General features: G+C 48.7%; 7 protein-coding genes across 7 annotated transcripts; 4 read left to right on the top strand and 3 right to left on the bottom strand.

The window, feature by feature from the left end:
* The first annotated feature begins 980 nt into the window (after positions 1-980).
* PHATRDRAFT_46038 (predicted protein) lies at positions 981-4,683 on the top strand. Its single transcript, XM_002180524.1, has 5 exons — positions 981-2,302; positions 2,402-3,518; positions 3,580-3,838; positions 3,912-4,338; positions 4,443-4,683. The coding sequence occupies exons 1-5, from the start codon at positions 1,066-1,068 to the stop codon at positions 4,562-4,564; spliced, it is 3,162 nt and encodes a 1,053-aa protein (XP_002180560.1). The 5' UTR covers positions 981-1,065; the 3' UTR covers positions 4,565-4,683.
* Positions 4,684-4,693: 10 nt separating this feature from the next.
* Positions 4,694-6,055, bottom strand: PHATRDRAFT_46037 (predicted protein; the record flags this gene model as incomplete). Its single annotated transcript, XM_002180331.1, has 1 exon — positions 4,694-6,055. One exon carries the CDS (start codon positions 6,053-6,055, stop codon positions 4,694-4,696), a length of 1,362 nt encoding a protein of 453 aa, XP_002180367.1.
* Positions 6,056-8,809: 2,754 nt separating this feature from the next.
* On the top strand, positions 8,810-9,784 carry PHATRDRAFT_12641 (predicted protein; the record flags this gene model as incomplete). Its single annotated transcript, XM_002180523.1, has 2 exons — positions 8,810-8,975; positions 9,201-9,784. 2 exons carry the CDS (start codon positions 8,810-8,812, stop codon positions 9,782-9,784), a joined length of 750 nt encoding a protein of 249 aa, XP_002180559.1.
* Positions 9,785-11,287: 1,503 nt separating this feature from the next.
* Positions 11,288-11,896, top strand: PHATRDRAFT_12810 (predicted protein; the record flags this gene model as incomplete). The annotated part of the gene is made up of 1 exon (XM_002180522.1): positions 11,288-11,896. A coding segment is annotated over one exon (609 nt), but the record flags the coding sequence as incomplete, so codon positions are not given.
* Positions 11,897-12,059: 163 nt separating this feature from the next.
* On the bottom strand, positions 12,060-13,165 carry PHATRDRAFT_35903 (predicted protein; the record flags this gene model as incomplete). Its single annotated transcript, XM_002180330.1, has 2 exons — positions 12,060-12,838; positions 12,982-13,165. The coding sequence occupies 2 exons, from the start codon at positions 13,163-13,165 to the stop codon at positions 12,060-12,062; spliced, it is 963 nt and encodes a 320-aa protein (XP_002180366.1).
* Positions 13,166-13,613: 448 nt separating this feature from the next.
* Positions 13,614-14,868, top strand: PHATRDRAFT_46033 (predicted protein). Its single transcript, XM_002180521.1, has one exon. It carries the CDS (start codon positions 13,651-13,653, stop codon positions 14,737-14,739), a length of 1,089 nt encoding a protein of 362 aa, XP_002180557.1. The 5' UTR covers positions 13,614-13,650; the 3' UTR covers positions 14,740-14,868.
* Positions 14,869-14,980: 112 nt separating this feature from the next.
* Positions 14,981-16,604, bottom strand: PHATRDRAFT_46032 (predicted protein; the record flags this gene model as incomplete). The annotated part of the gene is made up of 1 exon (XM_002180329.1): positions 14,981-16,604. The coding sequence occupies one exon, from the start codon at positions 16,602-16,604 to the stop codon at positions 15,015-15,017; it is 1,590 nt and encodes a 529-aa protein (XP_002180365.1). The 3' UTR covers positions 14,981-15,014.
* Between the last annotated feature and the right edge of the window lie 67 nt (positions 16,605-16,671).

Raw genomic sequence — 16,671 nt, 5'->3', positions numbered from 1 at the left:
GGTCGAAATGTACGCAGAGCGCCAGTAACAAACCTGCTAGCCCCGGGGGAAAGATTCTCTGCCGGAGCAGCACTACCCGAAAGCGGACCCTTTTAAACGTAGTGCGGTCTAGCGAGAGAGCAAGGAACGAAGCTTTAGCTTACAATCGAAGCGAGTCCTTCCTTTCGGAATCGTGAGAGTGTGTGTCACAGGCAGTTGTCTAATTGAAATGTAATAGATCAATCAATTTAACCACATCAAGCTGGAGTTGTACAGAGTGCGGAGAATTGACCTGTGAACGAAAGAGACGGTAGAGGCAATCACTATCGGTCCACAGGAAACCTACCGGCCGACCTACTTGTATCGACTCGCCTTTCGTCGTCTCCTTGCGTGAGTCTCTCCGTCCAATTACACCCAACAGCAGCAGAGTGTACGTTTGTATATGTGTGTAGGTTTGTGTGGTACGCTCTGGAGTGTGTATATACAATCTACATGATTGAAAGGTAACAGCAATGGAAACGAACGAGCAAGCCATCTAGGTTTTTCGGCAACGGCCTCTATGTGTGTAGTCACACGTTCGTGCGAGCACCAACCGAGAAGCCGGCAGTTTATAACGGAAGGAAATTCATGTGTATATGTTATATATTCTAATCGACTCTGAGAATCAATAGGGGTGCAGTGCGTCGTAGTTCGGACGCCGTCGCAAGCCGGTCATCTAAGTAAGATATGGCCGAGATTCGGGCTGGCGAGTGACAAAACGTAGCCACGCTGAGAGTCCACGATCCTGGTTTCCGAGGGGACACACAATACGGTTGCGTACTGGTCTGGTCGTCTTTCCCCACAAGACTGACTGTGACGACTTGGGAATCCAAAACCCCCAACTCTATGTGATCCCAAACGACGGAAGGACGAACCGACAACTTTCAGATTCCCAAAGAGACTGTCTCTTCCGGGCCCGGCAAGGTCACACTGTCAACTGCCACAAAACCTGACCCATCCATTGACCAATACGCGTATATTATGTCTTGACAATGAACGGCACGACAATCCAATAGCAGCACCTTTCATGCATAAATTGATCAAAAGATGACATGGAGACTTGGAGAAGTCGCAAGCAAAGCCACACAATGGGCGAGTAGTGGCAGCAGTAGCAGTAGTGGTAGCGACATCGAGGGCGATACCACCGTCGACTCTTTCGACAATACCAGAACGAGTGTGTTACAGTTAACGGACACTACATATCGACGAGTAGACGCCGCCGCTAGTGCTATCCATCCGTCTGCGCCACTAAATTTTCACCTGCTGGCGACGGCTCCGGTAGAAAACCAAAACCCACATCACAGGAACGCGACATCTTCGTCCGCTACACAATCCTACTGGAATTACGCCAGCAACACGCTACAACAAGCCGCCGAATCAACCTACTCCGGCGTTTCGGGACTGATCGCCAATCTTTATCAGGACAACAAGGATAATTCGACGATACAGAACCGCCCGGATTCTTGGTTTGGGACACAGTATCCATGGAATACATCCAGCCAACCCACTGGCGCCGCCAACAACCTCACTGGTGATCCGTACGCCAACGATGTGCCTGCCAACAACAACAACTACAAAAACAGTAGTATCTTCAATGTCGCCAAGCTTACGAATTGGGTTTTTTCGCCCCGGGCCGGCTCCTTTCGCAAAGCCGAAAACTACGACACAACGAGTGGAAGGGCCTTGCCAATCCCCGGCGCCGCGAGCAATCCACGACGAGGTACATATTCGACTCCCGACCTTACCGGTATGCTATTGGACAACCCCTACAATTCAGTTCGTGGACGACGGCACTCGAAGCGCAATAGCATGTCCGCTGTCCGTTCTTTACTTACACTCGTACCCAACAACAAAAACATCATCCAAAACAGCATCCCTACATCGTCCATTGTCGACACCATTACAGCACCTCTGCATACACTCCACGAAACCAGCGAGTCGCGAGACAACACCACGCTTTCCCTGACGATACCACAAGCAAACGAAGATTCATCCGATCTTCCCAGTCTGCAACAGTCGTGGAGTGAATATGATTTGACCCCTGTCCGCGACACACCGAGCAGCAAGAGGACGAATTGCGATCCCAGCACTCCGCCCTTGACACAGTCACGTCACAAAACAGCCGTTTCGGACGCAGAGACGGCTTCCCAAGTGGCTGAAGGAACCATTCGAGCCTTGCGGGATATGGCTTTAGACGAAGCAGTTGAACTACAAGCGTCGTTGCGCTTTTGGACGGATCGTTGGGAACAGCCTGTCCTTAGTTGGATTGAAGCGGGACCGTACGGTACGTTCTTCCGTTACCGTGTGTGTTGCTACCTTGTGGGACATATATTCTTGCTCTAGCTTACGAATTCACATTGTTGGACGAAATCACCCGCAACAGTATGGACATCACGGGCGGGATACAATCACCAAGCTGTTGGTCGGAAAGTCTCCCAAATCCAAGCTGTCCTAGCGCGACGGTGCGCAGCGATCGGCGAATTACAGCAACATTTGCTCAAGGCCGGTTGGCAACGAGGTGTCGCCCAGTGGGGTGTACTGGGACAGGGTGGGCAATGGGCCGCTGTTGCTGGCTTTGATGCGGAACGAAACGTCCTGCCGTCGGAGGGAGAACCACAAGATGTCAAAGGTGATCGACAGCCCGCAGGGAGAATGGAACCGCCCGAACGAGAGCCATTATACCGTCACATGTCGAGTGATATAACCGATGTAGTGCACGAACCATCGCATTCGTCAACTGGTAATTCGGCGTCTTCTTTGCCAAACATTTCGGTTGTGGACGCCAACCACGTAGGCATAGACATGAACACACACTCTATTTCGCAGCACGGAAAAAGCCGACGCGATCGCCAACATTCAACCAAAAAAGTCATGGCCAACGTCATGGTACAGAAGCGTGATGGTGGCGGCATCTTCGTGGATGATCCATCAATTTTGGCGGAATGGTCCGTCGAGGCCATTGCGCTGACTCGGCGCCAACTATTTCGCGCCGCCAATGGACAGTTGCCTCTACCGTTCGATTCCAACTGGATCAAAGATCAGTACGAAGAAGACGGAACAAGAGTGATCTCTCAGCCCGCCACATCAGCCCGTCACCATCCATTGCCCCTATGGGCGAGTGCTGAATTGGCCAGCGGGGGAACTGTAGAAATGTCGAGCTTACAGTCTGGATCGATTGAAGGCCAAGCAGCAAACCCCACTCCCAAAAAACCAGCTCAGATAGCTATCACTAATTTGCCACTCATGGTAAACGAAGTAACAAAACTGCTGGATGTGATGGAAGATGCGATGGAGATTCAGAGGTGGCGGAGGTTGGATCGATTGCGACCGCCTTCTTGGTTGCGCCGAAATTGGTATATGGTTGCGGCACTTGTGCCAACATGCTCCATGTTTTTCTCCCAAGTTGTGCGTAAAGGCTACACGAAAGGCCTGGTGCAAGGTATTATTCGCAGTGTCTCATCTTTCGTAAAGGAGAGATTGCGCGATCCAATACGTGCCATGTAAGTCGTGGTTTAGAAGATGCAGGTACCAGAACATTGACATCACTCACATTTGCTAAAGATTTAACGAGCTTCTTAAGGGCCGGGAGAACTTTAGTGACAGTAAAGCCCGAGCCGAAGCCGTGGAGACATTGAAGAAGATGATTGAGAGCTGGCTAGAGGACTACCATCCTCACATGTCTCCCGAAGAACGTCGCGCCATGGCAGAAGCAATGGATGTGACGATGGTGGAAAAGACTAAGGAAGAGAGTATGAAAACCTTTTACGAAATCAACAACGTGATTCGGATGAGCTTTATTGAAATGCAGTATATGAAAAAGGTAAGCTGGATTCTTCTCTGCAAGGACAACTTTTTTTGTTTTTTGGCGACTTCCCTAATCATCTCTTCTTAAGGAAATGATGAATGCGCTCAACGCAATGGATGAAATGATGTCAGCAAATGACATCAATATGAACCTAGCCGCGATCACGCCAGTCTTCCTTGTCAGCTACTTTTCTACTCGCATCTTCAAATTCATGTACTACGCCCTTTTGAAGCTTGGCAAAAGCCGCGAAGAAACGTTCGCGTCATTCCGCGACATATTGACAGACATTGATCGACTGCTCGTCATGCGGGATAACCCGCCGCCACCTCCCGGCCACTCTGAGTCTGAATTAGCAAGTCATGTTGCACCATGTGTACTTGGTCGGGATGATTTAGGAATGTTGATGCTGCTGATTCATGAGTGTCGGACAATCATGTGGCGCGATCGGCATCGCTTCCAACCTAAAGTAATCGCGAATGTGTCTGAGGATCTTGACGAGATCGCCGGAGAAAGAGGTACGTCTCGGTTACCAGTGTTCTATGTGGACTTTGCAGTGACACTGCTCTACTGAAATAATGGATTTGTTTTTGCGTTTGTAACCTCTCTTTTACACCGGCAGGTGCTGTGAGTGTTCGTCAGCAGCTGCAAATCGTCGCCCGTATGAGCCGGACGTACCCTTTCCTGAAAGTAATAAGTACCGGCCACGATTTTCATTACAGTCAACTTCGCATGGTGGGATAAAGCTGTAACCAGCGCATCGCTGTTTTTGACTTTGCGCCAGATTCAGAAAATGGCGAGGCAAAGAGAGGGATGGATGGTGTGATATGCGAGATGTAGACATATGTTGTTGTAGTACTTTTACACCAAAAATTAGCGTTGTCCACGAAAAGAGGGTGGCGGTCCGTTTCCATTGTGGCCACTGGGCCGCCCATAGCCACCACCGTGTCGGCTGCTGTTACGATAACCGCCTCGACCGTTAGGGCCACCCACGAAGCCTCCTCCGTTTCCTGCCCAACCTTGGTTGTGATATTGTTGTGCATTCATCTCTCGACCTGGCCGGGGAAACGTTGATGGCCTGGGTTCTGAATCGTGAGCTTGATGCTGTACCTTTCCTAGTTTCTGATATTTGTTCTCGCCAAGGCGTGGATCCACAATGCCCCACCACGACAAGGGGTGCTCTCTCATACCGGCAGCGAACTCCTCCGGAAAAATCGGCTTGGGACGTTGTAAAACAACTTCCCCGTTACTGTTTGTATCGAAGAAATCGTAACGGTTGTCTGCATTTTGTAAGAAGCTTCCACCAACATCTACCGCTAGAGACATCGGAAGCGGTAAGGCACCGCTGTCGCTGATTCGATGGCAAGTATCTTGTAGCTGCGCCATGAGTCTTCGTTCCTCGACTCGGAGGCCTGGTAGAGAGGTCGAAGCTATCAATCTTGTAGGCGGTTGGGCTTGAGTGGCACTATTCGGTGGTGCTAGACCTTGTCTTGATTCTTGAGTAGATCGTGGAAGGTCTCCCGCTTTGTTGGCGTCGGATGTAATGTGTTGAGTACGTACTGATGCGGGTTGTGTATACTCTTTGGTCTTTACAGGTTGTGAATGAAAAGTAGATTTGTTGCTAGGCATAGCGGACGACTTTGTAGAAGAATTAGACTTTGAAGTTTGAGGATTAACTGGCGGCGGACGAATTCCGGGGGTGAGATTGGACAAAAGAGAGGGGCCGGAAGAGGGTGCATCGTTAGTCTTCCTCGGGACTTTCTTTTTCGGAATCGCATCCGGAGCAACTTTCGTCACTTCAGCCTTGTCTTTTCGTCCAATAGACAAAGTGCTATTTTCGCCCTCCCGGACTCCGCTTGAACCATTGGGAGAAGTGTCGCTACCATCAATGGTGCCGGTGCTAGCGTGCATACTTTTTGATTTCATACCTTTGCGCCCCCATTTGGACAGAATACTCGTCACGTCACGAGGCTTTGCAGGTTCCTTCCCCACCTCTTCCTTGTCGCTATCCTCGAGATCATTCTCCCCGAAATCATCCCCTACTCCGTCAGAATGATCGTCCTTTGATTGCCTAGAACGTTTTCTGCCAGTCACCGTCGACGGAGAAGCCCCGCCTTCGTCCATGACGCTGTTGTTGCCGGGATCTGCCTGCGGTACGACTACGAATTTGTCGGCGGTGCGTTTGGACTCTTCCAGCACTTCGTTGAGCTGGAGACGCCCGCTTCGTCGCGGCATGATATGCTGTGCAGCCCCTTTATACTTGGTACACTAATCAAAATCTATATATCGTTTACCCAGTGCAACGCGGTAACTTGATAGTGAGAGCCATTGTCTCAGCAGTGCTGACGGTTCGAAAGGACGCGAGGAACGGCACTGGCGCCTCATTGCCATACATTTTCAGCGATGTTGTCGTCTGGCCGCCATACGTCCGAACGGGCGATCTTTGGAAGTGAAACTGGAAACGAAATAGGAATTCATTTTTGTGTTGCAACGAATGTAACATGTAGAGATGAATCGTGTCGTCCACCGACGCCGTTTCAACACAACGACTCCTAGTATGGCCTACAACTTATTCTTAGCTAGTCTAGCTACGGCAGCGAGTAGAAACATTAAATAATAGCCACACGCAACAATGCGGCGTTCAAAAAGCACGGACTAGGATATTTTCCAGTTGTGGACCATTGTGGATATCTGTGAAGGTGAAAATCGCTTTGTTGGTCATCAAAGACTGCAATTGGATCAACTTCAGTTGTTACGCTCAGCGTGACAGTACAATTTTAGATTACAAGTCCACTATTGACAATCTCTCCGACCCCAACTTTGGGTTAACGGCAGAGGAAGGGCTGGCTGGTTAATCTGGCGGCTTTGAATATGAGCTCAATGTAAGCTCGGGGACGGCACATGGATTGTAAGACGCATATCAGACCTGTTGAGCCTTGTAAGAACTTTAAAACGATTTGATTTTCAATGGGGTAGCCACATGCCTTTTCACTTTTCCCGGAACAGTTTTTTCCTATCTTGTCACCCCACCCCGTACCATTTTTGGAGGTGGCTTCCTGCATACTATACAAGTAGGATAGTTCGCACCAGCTTCTTGGACACGAAAGGTTTCTAACATCGGTAGATAAGGTTTCTCTGTGCTACATCCACTGTACGAGTATCATAGCCAAGAAAGAGCAATTGTACTCGCTGTCACATCAAAAGACGTATTGCGATGTCACATATCACATATCGCCCGTCTAGCAAATGTCCGTTCAGAACTTTGGCACGAAACAATCTCACAGTCAATCACAAATCACAATCGAACATCCTTCAAATGTTTTAGACGACACTGCCAGTTCTTGATGAAGAAAGGCGTAGATGAACCGAGTCTATTTCACACTTCCTTCATTTTCCATTTTACTAATCTTGGCGGCAACAAATTGTGCTGCTTCTACGTGCAACATGTTTGATACTTCAGCAGGTTGCAGAGCGTTGGTGGTCGCGACTCGCCTGCACCTTGGGAAAGCCTCAGCGCCACCATTGCAGAAAGATTTGGACGCCAAAGTGGCTTCCTTTATTAGATTTTGCTCCCATTCTTGCCAAGCTGCTGTAGGCGTGGTAGCCGTCGATGCCACAGAAAGAATTGCTGGCTTTGACTTGGTAAAAGCGGTTCAGAGATCGTGCGACAAAGCCCTTGAAGATACAAGCGTATCGACGGAGATTATCCTGTTGCCGGTATCTCCCTGGGGAAAGTTCGTTCCGGCCTTGAATGCGTTGGTCACATTCGCGACTACTCACGCCTGCAAAGCAAAGCAGGTGCTATTTGTGTCCGCGGAAACGATGGCATCGCCAGAATCGATAGATGTTCTACTGTCACATATTACTGCATCCGATGACGTTTTGGTCGCCGGCGCTCTTCTGCCTGGTCATCTATACGAGGCATCAGTGGATGGAAATGAAGCTTTGGAAGTGGAATTGAACGGACGAACGGCACCTTGGAATACAATGGCCATGTGGAATTTGAAAAAGCTTGCACTCACTGGATTTCAGTTAGTTTCTGAAGGACATTTAACCGACGATCAGACGCAACCTTCTTATGGCGTTGAAGAAGTAGTTGCAATTGCCATGCTACAAGCCCTTTTGGGTAAGGAAATGGCTGTGGCAAAACTCGTGCGATTGCCTGGTGTCGATTGGGATCAATCTTTTTGCGACCCCGAGCGGCAAAAATGGCACGTGGCCAAGATGGAATCCAAACGCATCCGATCGCAAGTACAGTTGGATTTGTTGGGTTTAAAAGGATCTGTAATTCATTGCTAGCTCCGATAACTGGGACCTGAACCAGAGGTGCCAAATCCACGCGATGTCCAGCACCACTATAGCGACTAAGAGACTGAACAGGTACGCCTCGCCTTCTCATACCGAGATGAAATGTACATTAGCTGAAGAATGCGTGTCATGCGTAGCTGTTATTCAAGAATACATAAGGTCGCCACCACTGATATTTATCCGTTCCACCTCTACAAAAGTAGAGAGCGCCCCCATAAGTACGGTCTGTACTACAAAATCACCCGGAAATCGATCCTGATTGATGACAACCCGTCAAACCCAATTCTGTCTCGACATGGGCTGGAACGTCAACAATTAGAAGCCGACGTTACCATGGTCCTTTGGCAGCATCAATCGTTCGTGTACCATACTATGATTATTGTGTCCGTATTACAGATGACAGCAATGCACCGGAGAGTAGCGGGCTCGACTCTTGCACGAATTTTTACCACAAAATCGCTTCAGAGTGAAGCTGTTTTCGATCGCCAAAAACGACGACCGTTCCGTGCGACTACATCACAGTCACGCTACTTTTGGTTCTTACGAGGCGGAGGCAGGGCGTCGAAGCAAGATTCCGATACATCAGCAACCGTCGACGTTGCTCAGAACAGACCAGCACCAGAGCCGCTTTTGAACAGTTTTCCCGTTTCCGCCTGCTCAGTTCGAGGCTTTCGAGGTTATATGGAAGACGATTTTGTGTGCGCCCCAGATTTTGCCGCTGTCTTCGACGGACATGGCGGCAAAGCTGTGAGCGAATACCTTCGTCAAAATCTATACGCGGAGCTCCAAGCTGCATTACCTCGAGTAATGGGAGCGCAAATATCGGAAACAACAAAAACTACCGATGGTGCGGGGCACGATTCTACCTCGTCTATCTCGTCAGAGAACCACACAATCACCACCACAATTTCGCATAAGAGAACTGAATTAGAGGACCTCAAAGTCGGACCGACAATTGGGCAATATGAAGAAGCCTTGTGCCAGGCTCTGTATAAAGTGGATAGCAACATCCAGCGCATTAGCCACTGGAGCTTTCAAGGTAGCACGGCAGTCGCCGTGTGGATGCACGAAGAAAAGATGCCTTCTCCGTCAGGCAAGGAGTTCTGCAATACCTTATCCGATCCAATGATGATACAATCCAAACGGACCATTATTGCGGCGAATATTGGAGATAGTAGAGCCATTCTCAGCCGTAACGAAACTGCCATTGAGCTAACTCGTGACCACAAGCCGAGCGATCCCATCGAACTCGATCGAATTCACTCGCTCGGCGGGCGCGTTATATGGCATGGGCACGTCGACACACATGGCGACCCTATTCCAGGGACCGGGGTCTACCGTGTAAATGGAAACTTGGCACTGTCGAGGGCCATCGGCGATCGCTCCGAGCGCCCTGCAGTCACTGCCGATCCCGACGTTTCCATTTTACCAATCGATGAAGCAGATGATTTTTTGGTGCTCGCTACCGATGGCTTGTGGGATGTTATGACGAGTTCCGATGTTGTAGCCTTCATACATGCGCTGATTGAACAAGGGGAGGATATCGACCGGGACCCAATTGCTGCCATGGTCGTGGAAGAAGCCATTCGTAGAGGAAGTTACGACAACATCACAGTCTTAATTGTGTGGCTGAATCCGTCCGCTACTAGTCTATAGTATGTGGGCATATCACCAATTTACGTCAGATATTGCAACGCAATCCGAATATGGAACACTGGGTGGTGGGCAGAAAAACTATCATGCTATTCTTATCGTCTTTGGATCGGAACCGCCAATTTCCCCAATCACATCCCTTTGTGAAGTAACGTCATGTCTTCCACACAGACTTTGGGTGGAACCTAGCCAAGGCATCTTTGAGAAGGTTAGAAAAGGTCGCTATCAATAATACTAATATGATCACGTTTGCTGTGGGCGACAGCAAAATATGTTTGCTGACACTGATGCGATTACAGTATTCATGCCTGCCATGCTCTACGCAATATAAAAGAAGAAAGGCAGATGCGACGAAAGCACTGAGATTGTCGTCAAGTTTGAAGGTAAGTTGATTTGATATTATGTCAGTCAACGTTCCGGTAGACATTTGTCAAAATTAACGTGCCATGGAATTGAACCACGGAGCGCTATCCCCAAATCACGTCTTTTGACCTCGTCACATTTAAGGTATACATCAAGCATTTTCACTTCTATCTTGACAGACATTAATGTTAGATAAAGTTCGGTGGATGCCGCACCTCTGTGGTAGAATATGGACTTTAGCATTCCGGGTCTTTTGGCGTTATCTTCCTCCGCTGTCTGGACGATTCCCGTATAAGCATTCGGGTAATGTTACACGTTTCACATCGCTGAACTGTTGTAAAGCATCCCAGCACAATGGCGAAACACTAAGCCTTACCAATCGAATAAGTAATACATGTAGGAGCCATGACGGTTACTGATGATCCTCTTCGATCTCCTCCTTTCCCCAAGACTTCCAATCGCTTCAATAGAAATGTGATAGTTTGCGAAGATTTAGAAAAGCCGCAGGGTTCCATTTCAACAGGCGTGGGTTATTTGGACCACATGATCGACCAGTTCAACTCGCATGCACAAATCGGGATAAGCTTGACGATTGCTGATTTTGCGGAGGTGGAAAGCAACGGTGACAATGGATTTGTATTTGAATCGGCAGACACGCAGAATCATAATCGATACGCCCAAAATGACCAAGCCAAGCTCATGAGTTTGGTTGGAAGCAAAATTGGTACCGAATTCAAGCGACTTTTGACTCAAAGTGCGACGGCAGGAACCAGTTCACGTTTCTGTTGTCCACTGGATGAAGCTCTCGTGGCGTGCGAAATCAAACGCGTCCATGCTGGAGAGCTTACGAGCTTCACACTCCCGCCTTACGGTACATTCCCGTCTACGGGCAGAAAGACAATTGGAAGAATGGAAACTGACAAGCTAGCAATCTTTTGGCAATGTCTAGCCGAACACGCCGACATTTCTATTGTACTTCGCAAGGTGCGAGGAGACAACGCTCATCATATTGTCGAAGCGTCTTTCAAAGCCTTTGCGCGAGCGATCAGAAACTTGCTGGATGGTATCGATACCCGCTCCGAATCTTCCAGGACCCTGCAACTGTACGATCCGGAAAGTAAAAACTGGCAAGCGGGAACCGTGCTGGGTCGTCAAGGGAGTGTGACACGAAAAACCAAGGAGACATCTATATCTGCAACGCTGCGCATGGACGGCAGTGAACTAGGTGTCCATGTCAATTGCGGCATTAAGACGTTGGATACTTTCCTGACTTTACTCGCCACCACTGCTTGCATGAGTTTAGATTTGACCTGTCACGGCGATTTATGGATCGACGAACATCACACTGCCGAGGACGTGGCAATCGCCTTGGGACAAGTATTGACGGACGCCCTTGGTACCAAGGCAGGTTTGAATCGTATGTGGTGTGCGTCAGCGGAACAGAATCAAACGAAAATTGAAGTTACCATGGATCTGTCAAATCGACCATGCTTTACGCATAATCTTGGTCTAGACAATGGGGAAGAAATGGTCGGTGATCTGTCTTTGGAAATGTTTGAACACATCTTGGATTCGATCGTGGTGAATGCCCGCATGACGGTACACATTCTGGAAGTATATGCCACAAACAATTTGGAAGACACCGTTCAAGCTGTAGCAATTGCTTTTGGCCAGGCTCTTAAGTATTGTGCCATGGTGGATAGTCGACGTGCTGGCGCAACGGCCAGCAGTAAAGGCACTCTATCGGTGTAGAGCAACTAAAATGCAAGCTACTCGAAAAGTTCTGCTCTACGCTGAGTCGAAACAGCTATTTTCACAACCTGTTGTTGGGTGAATCCTATGTGCTAAGCCAAAGTCAATGAGACCAGGAATATAGTCAGCTTTTCGTTGAGAATTATATCTTTCATGGATCCCTCTAGACGTGCTGCAAGGCGAGACTGATCGCAAGCGCACTTGCTAGCGTCCCAAACTCTCCCGCTGTGAGCGCGTTACGGACTTGTGCTGTCGACAGGGAGATCTGATTTGGGATTCGGCTCCAAGGATCCGGGAGTAGCCGGCTAGTATTTACGGAATTACTCTTGACTGTGACAGCATTTTTCAAGAAATAGACAAAGGTAAAGCCGCCACCGTAATCTGCATCGTTCCGATACCGACCCAGATATTTCCAATGCGTATCGTCTTGTAACTTGGAAGGTAGAGTACCGTCTAAGATTCCTTCCACATCGAACTGTATTTGCTCTCGAGAGGCGTAAAGTTGCGATGTATGTGGCGAGACGAGCCCGAGCTGTTCGCGGCTCATCTTCTTCGCCAAGTCAAAAGGATGTGTGGACGAGTGCAGGATTTGTCCTTCAACAGGTGTTAGTGATGGTTGCTTGGTCCTGGGAGGAATCAAGATCCCTGCGTGTTGTAGCAATATCCAATCCGATGTTTCCTTTTCCGTTACGGCTACGAGCACTCGGTTCGGTGCCTCGACTATAAGCCGCTCTTTCGAGACCGTTCCGTCCGTATCCGATTTAATACTTTGAAGTAAGCATCGTTCTAAGTTGGCCTCTTCCATCTCTTTTACGGGGTCTGGTATTGAGTGGGGTGATTGCTGCTGTTGCTTGGGATCAAAACCCTGCACGACATTTTCCGAGGAGTCTCGTACTGGTACCCATGCCCCTCCAGCTCTGACGTCGTTATGAGCCTCTTGTACTGATTTATTGATGGTAGTATCAGTGAAGCTAAGGATTACTGTAGCAGATGCATATGGCATTAAAGTATAGGAAAAGCAGGAAACCAAGATAAGACGAGAAGTGTTACCTGCAAGGTAAAGAAGCAATCAATGAACTACGTACACATCGGGATAACGAAAAGCAACGCAAGACCGATACAAAGTGGCCCTTGCCGTACTGTTCCTATTTGCGCAGAGTATGGAGTGGCGCTGATTCCTTCTTCCTGTATGGACCCGAACGCATCGGGCATACTACCATTTCCGCGGTTTTGCGACCAAGTGCGACTTCTCCTACGATGCGCACTCATTGCGAATCCAGCAACGAGGACTCACCGGACGATTCTTTGATCTGTTGCAATCAACTCCAACGGAAGAAGATTTTTCCAAGAAAAACGTGACGGGAAAGAGCTCACCTTGCGGAATCTCGTTCCTCATCTCCATGGTCAATTCTGATGGATTTCCAGTTTTTGGCTGGAAACGAAACCCGAATTGATTTGCAGTCTTGTACATGACGCAAAGCCGCTTTTGGTATCTTAGACATCGAATCCCATATGGCTACTAGGACCCGTGAGCGACGTTTGTCGTCGATTGACACGATGGTTCCATGGCAGCTGTCGTAGGAGTCTTTTTCTTCCAATCCAAACTATTTCCGAGTACCGGTATACCATACGTCAAATGAAAATTCACGACATCCGACGAATCACGACCTATCCAAGAGATTTTTGACAGGTGGATTCTCGTCACTTCTATTGACAAGGGAGTCCATCGTCCTCTGTAGCCTTCCACACCGACCATGGCGCTACCAAAGCTATTGTTTTTCGTCTATGTGACGCTATTGTCGTACCTGATTGAAGCAGCTGCGTCCTCCGGCTTGGCGACTCACGATGCCGTCAGATTGTCTCGTGGTAAAATTGCACGATTTCGGCAGAGATGCGCCCGTCGAAAAGTCCATCGACGACTCGAACGAGCCCGCTCTAGAACAGCTACCGCATCCGGGAGCGTGATAACCACAAAAGAGCCGACGTCGGAACGCATAAGCAACTGGTTCTGGGCAAGAAAGGGTACGGCATATTTCAACCATGATTCGGTGGGAATGACAAACCCTTCCCTGCATGTTGATCTCTTAGTGGATCACGGAGAATCGACATCGACTTTGCCTGTTTCGATTTCGTACCCTCCAAGGTGCATCTCAGAAGATCCCTCTTCCATATCTACCACAATATCTCCAACACAGAAAGAATGGTGGCCGCCTACCGCCTGCCCCGAACAAGATTTGGCAGAATCGACTTGGAGAGTACTTCGCTTTCGCCGAGACGTCGGAAGAGGTTTTGCTTGTTATCAGCGCGTGAGAGATGCTGCACTAAATTGGGAATTTACTTCTTCGCAAGGTGACAAAGGGATGCGGGTTATAGAACCTCGAGCCTTGCAAAAAAGCCATCCAAAATTCGAAGGACGTGGGTATGCAGCCATGGCGTACGAAGATGCTTATGCCCCACTACACTCTAACCGCGTTGTACAAATTAGCGAAGAGCCGGGAAAGGGACTCGTTAGTTTCACAACAGCCGGTCTCCGGCGGCTCCCCTTTTTGCCCAAGTTATACGTGATCAACCCCGTTTCGGTTGTGTACGATCTTATTGATCAACGTGGACCGGGCACTACCTACTCAGCGACGGCCTATGCCACCGCTACTGGACACTGGTTGAGGGGAGAAGAACGCGTGACAGTTTTGCATCGAGATGACGGCGTCGTACAAGTTGAAATCTTGTCCGTGTCCAAACCATCCTCTACCCTTACAGGTCGCTTTGTGTGGCCAGCAATTGGCAAGATGCAACGGACCTTTTTTCAGCAACAAATGGAGGCACTGGAACGGGCGGGGATATAGCATTTTCAACTAGTAGGAAGGGGTGTGAGGGGAGCTGCCCGCCAAAGGAATCAGTATCAATCGACTGTAGCATATCTTCGACAAGACCAGGATACCGGTGTAAAAATAGAGACCCAATGTTACAGGACCATAGTATATTTACCAGGAGAGGATCCGCGCGGACGACACAGATTATGTCAACGAACTGTTGCATTCTAAAGCCCATTGAGCTAATAATAAAGTGCTTCTCTACATTTGCCGTATTCACCAGCAGTCAGCGAGGTATTTCCAATAAACTACGACGATTTTACTCGTAGCGATTTGCGCGCCGAGGACTTGTGCATTTTGAGAATCGTAGTGTTTCTTGACTCACTATGCTGACCAGTATCATCGTCGTGTACGTGCGGATCATTCTGTTCGCGCGATTGTTTCTTCACTTCCTTGACCACTAAAGTCGTATTCCTTGTCGGGCTTAGCGCGGAGTTTTTGTCAGTGGTGTCAATCTGTTTTTCTTTGTTGGAAGACCTAGTCTTGTCCGGAGACTTTCCGTGCGAGTGTCTCGTCTTTTTATCGTGCAGAAACTTGTGCGTTTTGTTCCGCAAAACGGACTCTTGATGAAAAGTGGCAGCGCTCAAATTGAGTGAACGGTGTGGATGGTCTCTATCAGTCTTGGAGATGTTCCTCAAGGCTTCGGACTGCCACTCGGTCACGTTTGCATCAGACGCCGACAAGCTCGCTTGAGAAACGGCAATGTTGGTAATGTTGGACTTTGCCGTTGTGGCGATCATTGTTTTCGGCCTAGTTGCCCCATCTGCCTTGAGATAGCCTTTGATGTTGACATGTTCGGTTGTGTTCTCAAAAGGCTTCCTTTTAGCGCTTTTGGTGAGAGTCTTTGCGACTCCTGTAGCGTTCTTTTCCGTAGCAATGGACATGTAAGAAGAGCCAGTAGAGTAAAGCTGAGTGACGTTCGCATCCATCTCCCTTCTTTCGACCAGACTGGCCGGAGTCACGGGATCGGGCCATCCCGAGTGGTTAGAAGTCAATTTGGACATGACAAAGGCCTCCGGTGATGTGAGCGCACTCTCATTGAAAAATGTGGACGGTACTACATTCAGCTTAGAATGGGTCGACAAATTCTCGGTATCGTTTTCCCCACCATTAAGTGACTTTTTGTACTGCGTGCCACCGCTCTCTTCGCTGATCCTGTTTATTTGCACCAAGTCTTTTACATGCTTATGCTCAAGCTCAGATGCGGCCACGGGTTTTGTTATAAGCGAATTGTTTATCGATTCCATTGACCAAGGCTCGGAGCCTCGTTCCGATGTCATGGGACTGGTTTCTGCAGAAGAGCTGGCATTGCCAGCAAGGGAATCAGTTTCGTCGGCTTCTTTCGAGACGACATATGCAGACTTTAACTTTGACGAGTTGCCTTTATTTTCGAAATTTCCATCAATGACATCAACAATCGACGGTATCTCGATGATTGGAGACTTATCGTGGGCGCCCGTTGGGCCGGCAAACATCGTATTAAATTTATTCTCCGAAACGAAAGTCCCTGACTTGTTCGCATAAGTTTTTGCAATTGACTGAATTGTATGTCGACCTGAAAAGCCAGTATCATTGGCCTGCAAGTATGGCTGCGTCGAGTTGCTGTCGGCTGCGATGGAGTCTGCATCCGTTACATTTCCAGCCTGGCTGATCTCGACAGGAGATGGAAAAGAATCCTCCTCAATTGTTTCGTTGCTGAGGGAATTTTTGCCCAAGCTTGTCTCAGTATCAAGCATTCCAGGAGGCAAATGACCGAATCGCTCCACTTCAATATTGTCTTGTACTTTACCTTCCTCCGCGTTCTGCAACAGATACGACGGCTCATCCTTAAATCGCATTTTTTCAATTGAAACGTCCGTCACAACAGTATCGTTCGAATCGATCTGAGGTAAAAGGCCTTTGGCT

Source organism: Phaeodactylum tricornutum, chromosome 9 (assembly GCF_000150955.2).
Source record: "Phaeodactylum tricornutum CCAP 1055/1 chromosome 9, whole genome shotgun sequence".
Lineage (NCBI taxonomy): Eukaryota > Bacillariophyta > Bacillariophyceae > Surirellales > Neidiaceae > Phaeodactylum > Phaeodactylum tricornutum.
The sequence above is the reverse complement of the archived record's forward strand: the minus strand, read 5'-3'. Positions and strand labels throughout refer to the sequence as shown.

What these genes read in the sequence shown, in the direction of transcription:
- PHATRDRAFT_46038 (XM_002180524.1), top strand. Translation starts at nt 1,066, where the DNA reads ATGACATGGAGACTTGGAGAAGTCGCAAGCAAAGCCACACAATGGGCG. An exon ending in GATTGAAGCGGGACCGTACG is followed by an intron (nt 2,303 to 2,401) that starts GTACGTTCTTCC and finishes CACCCGCAACAG; the next exon opens with TATGGACATCACGGGCGGGA. An exon ending in CGAGATCGCCGGAGAAAGAG is followed by an intron (nt 4,339 to 4,442) that starts GTACGTCTCGGT and finishes TTACACCGGCAG; the next exon opens with GTGCTGTGAGTGTTCGTCAG.
- PHATRDRAFT_46033 (XM_002180521.1), top strand. Translation starts at nt 13,651, where the DNA reads ATGGCGCTACCAAAGCTATTGTTTTTCGTCTATGTGACGCTATTGTCG.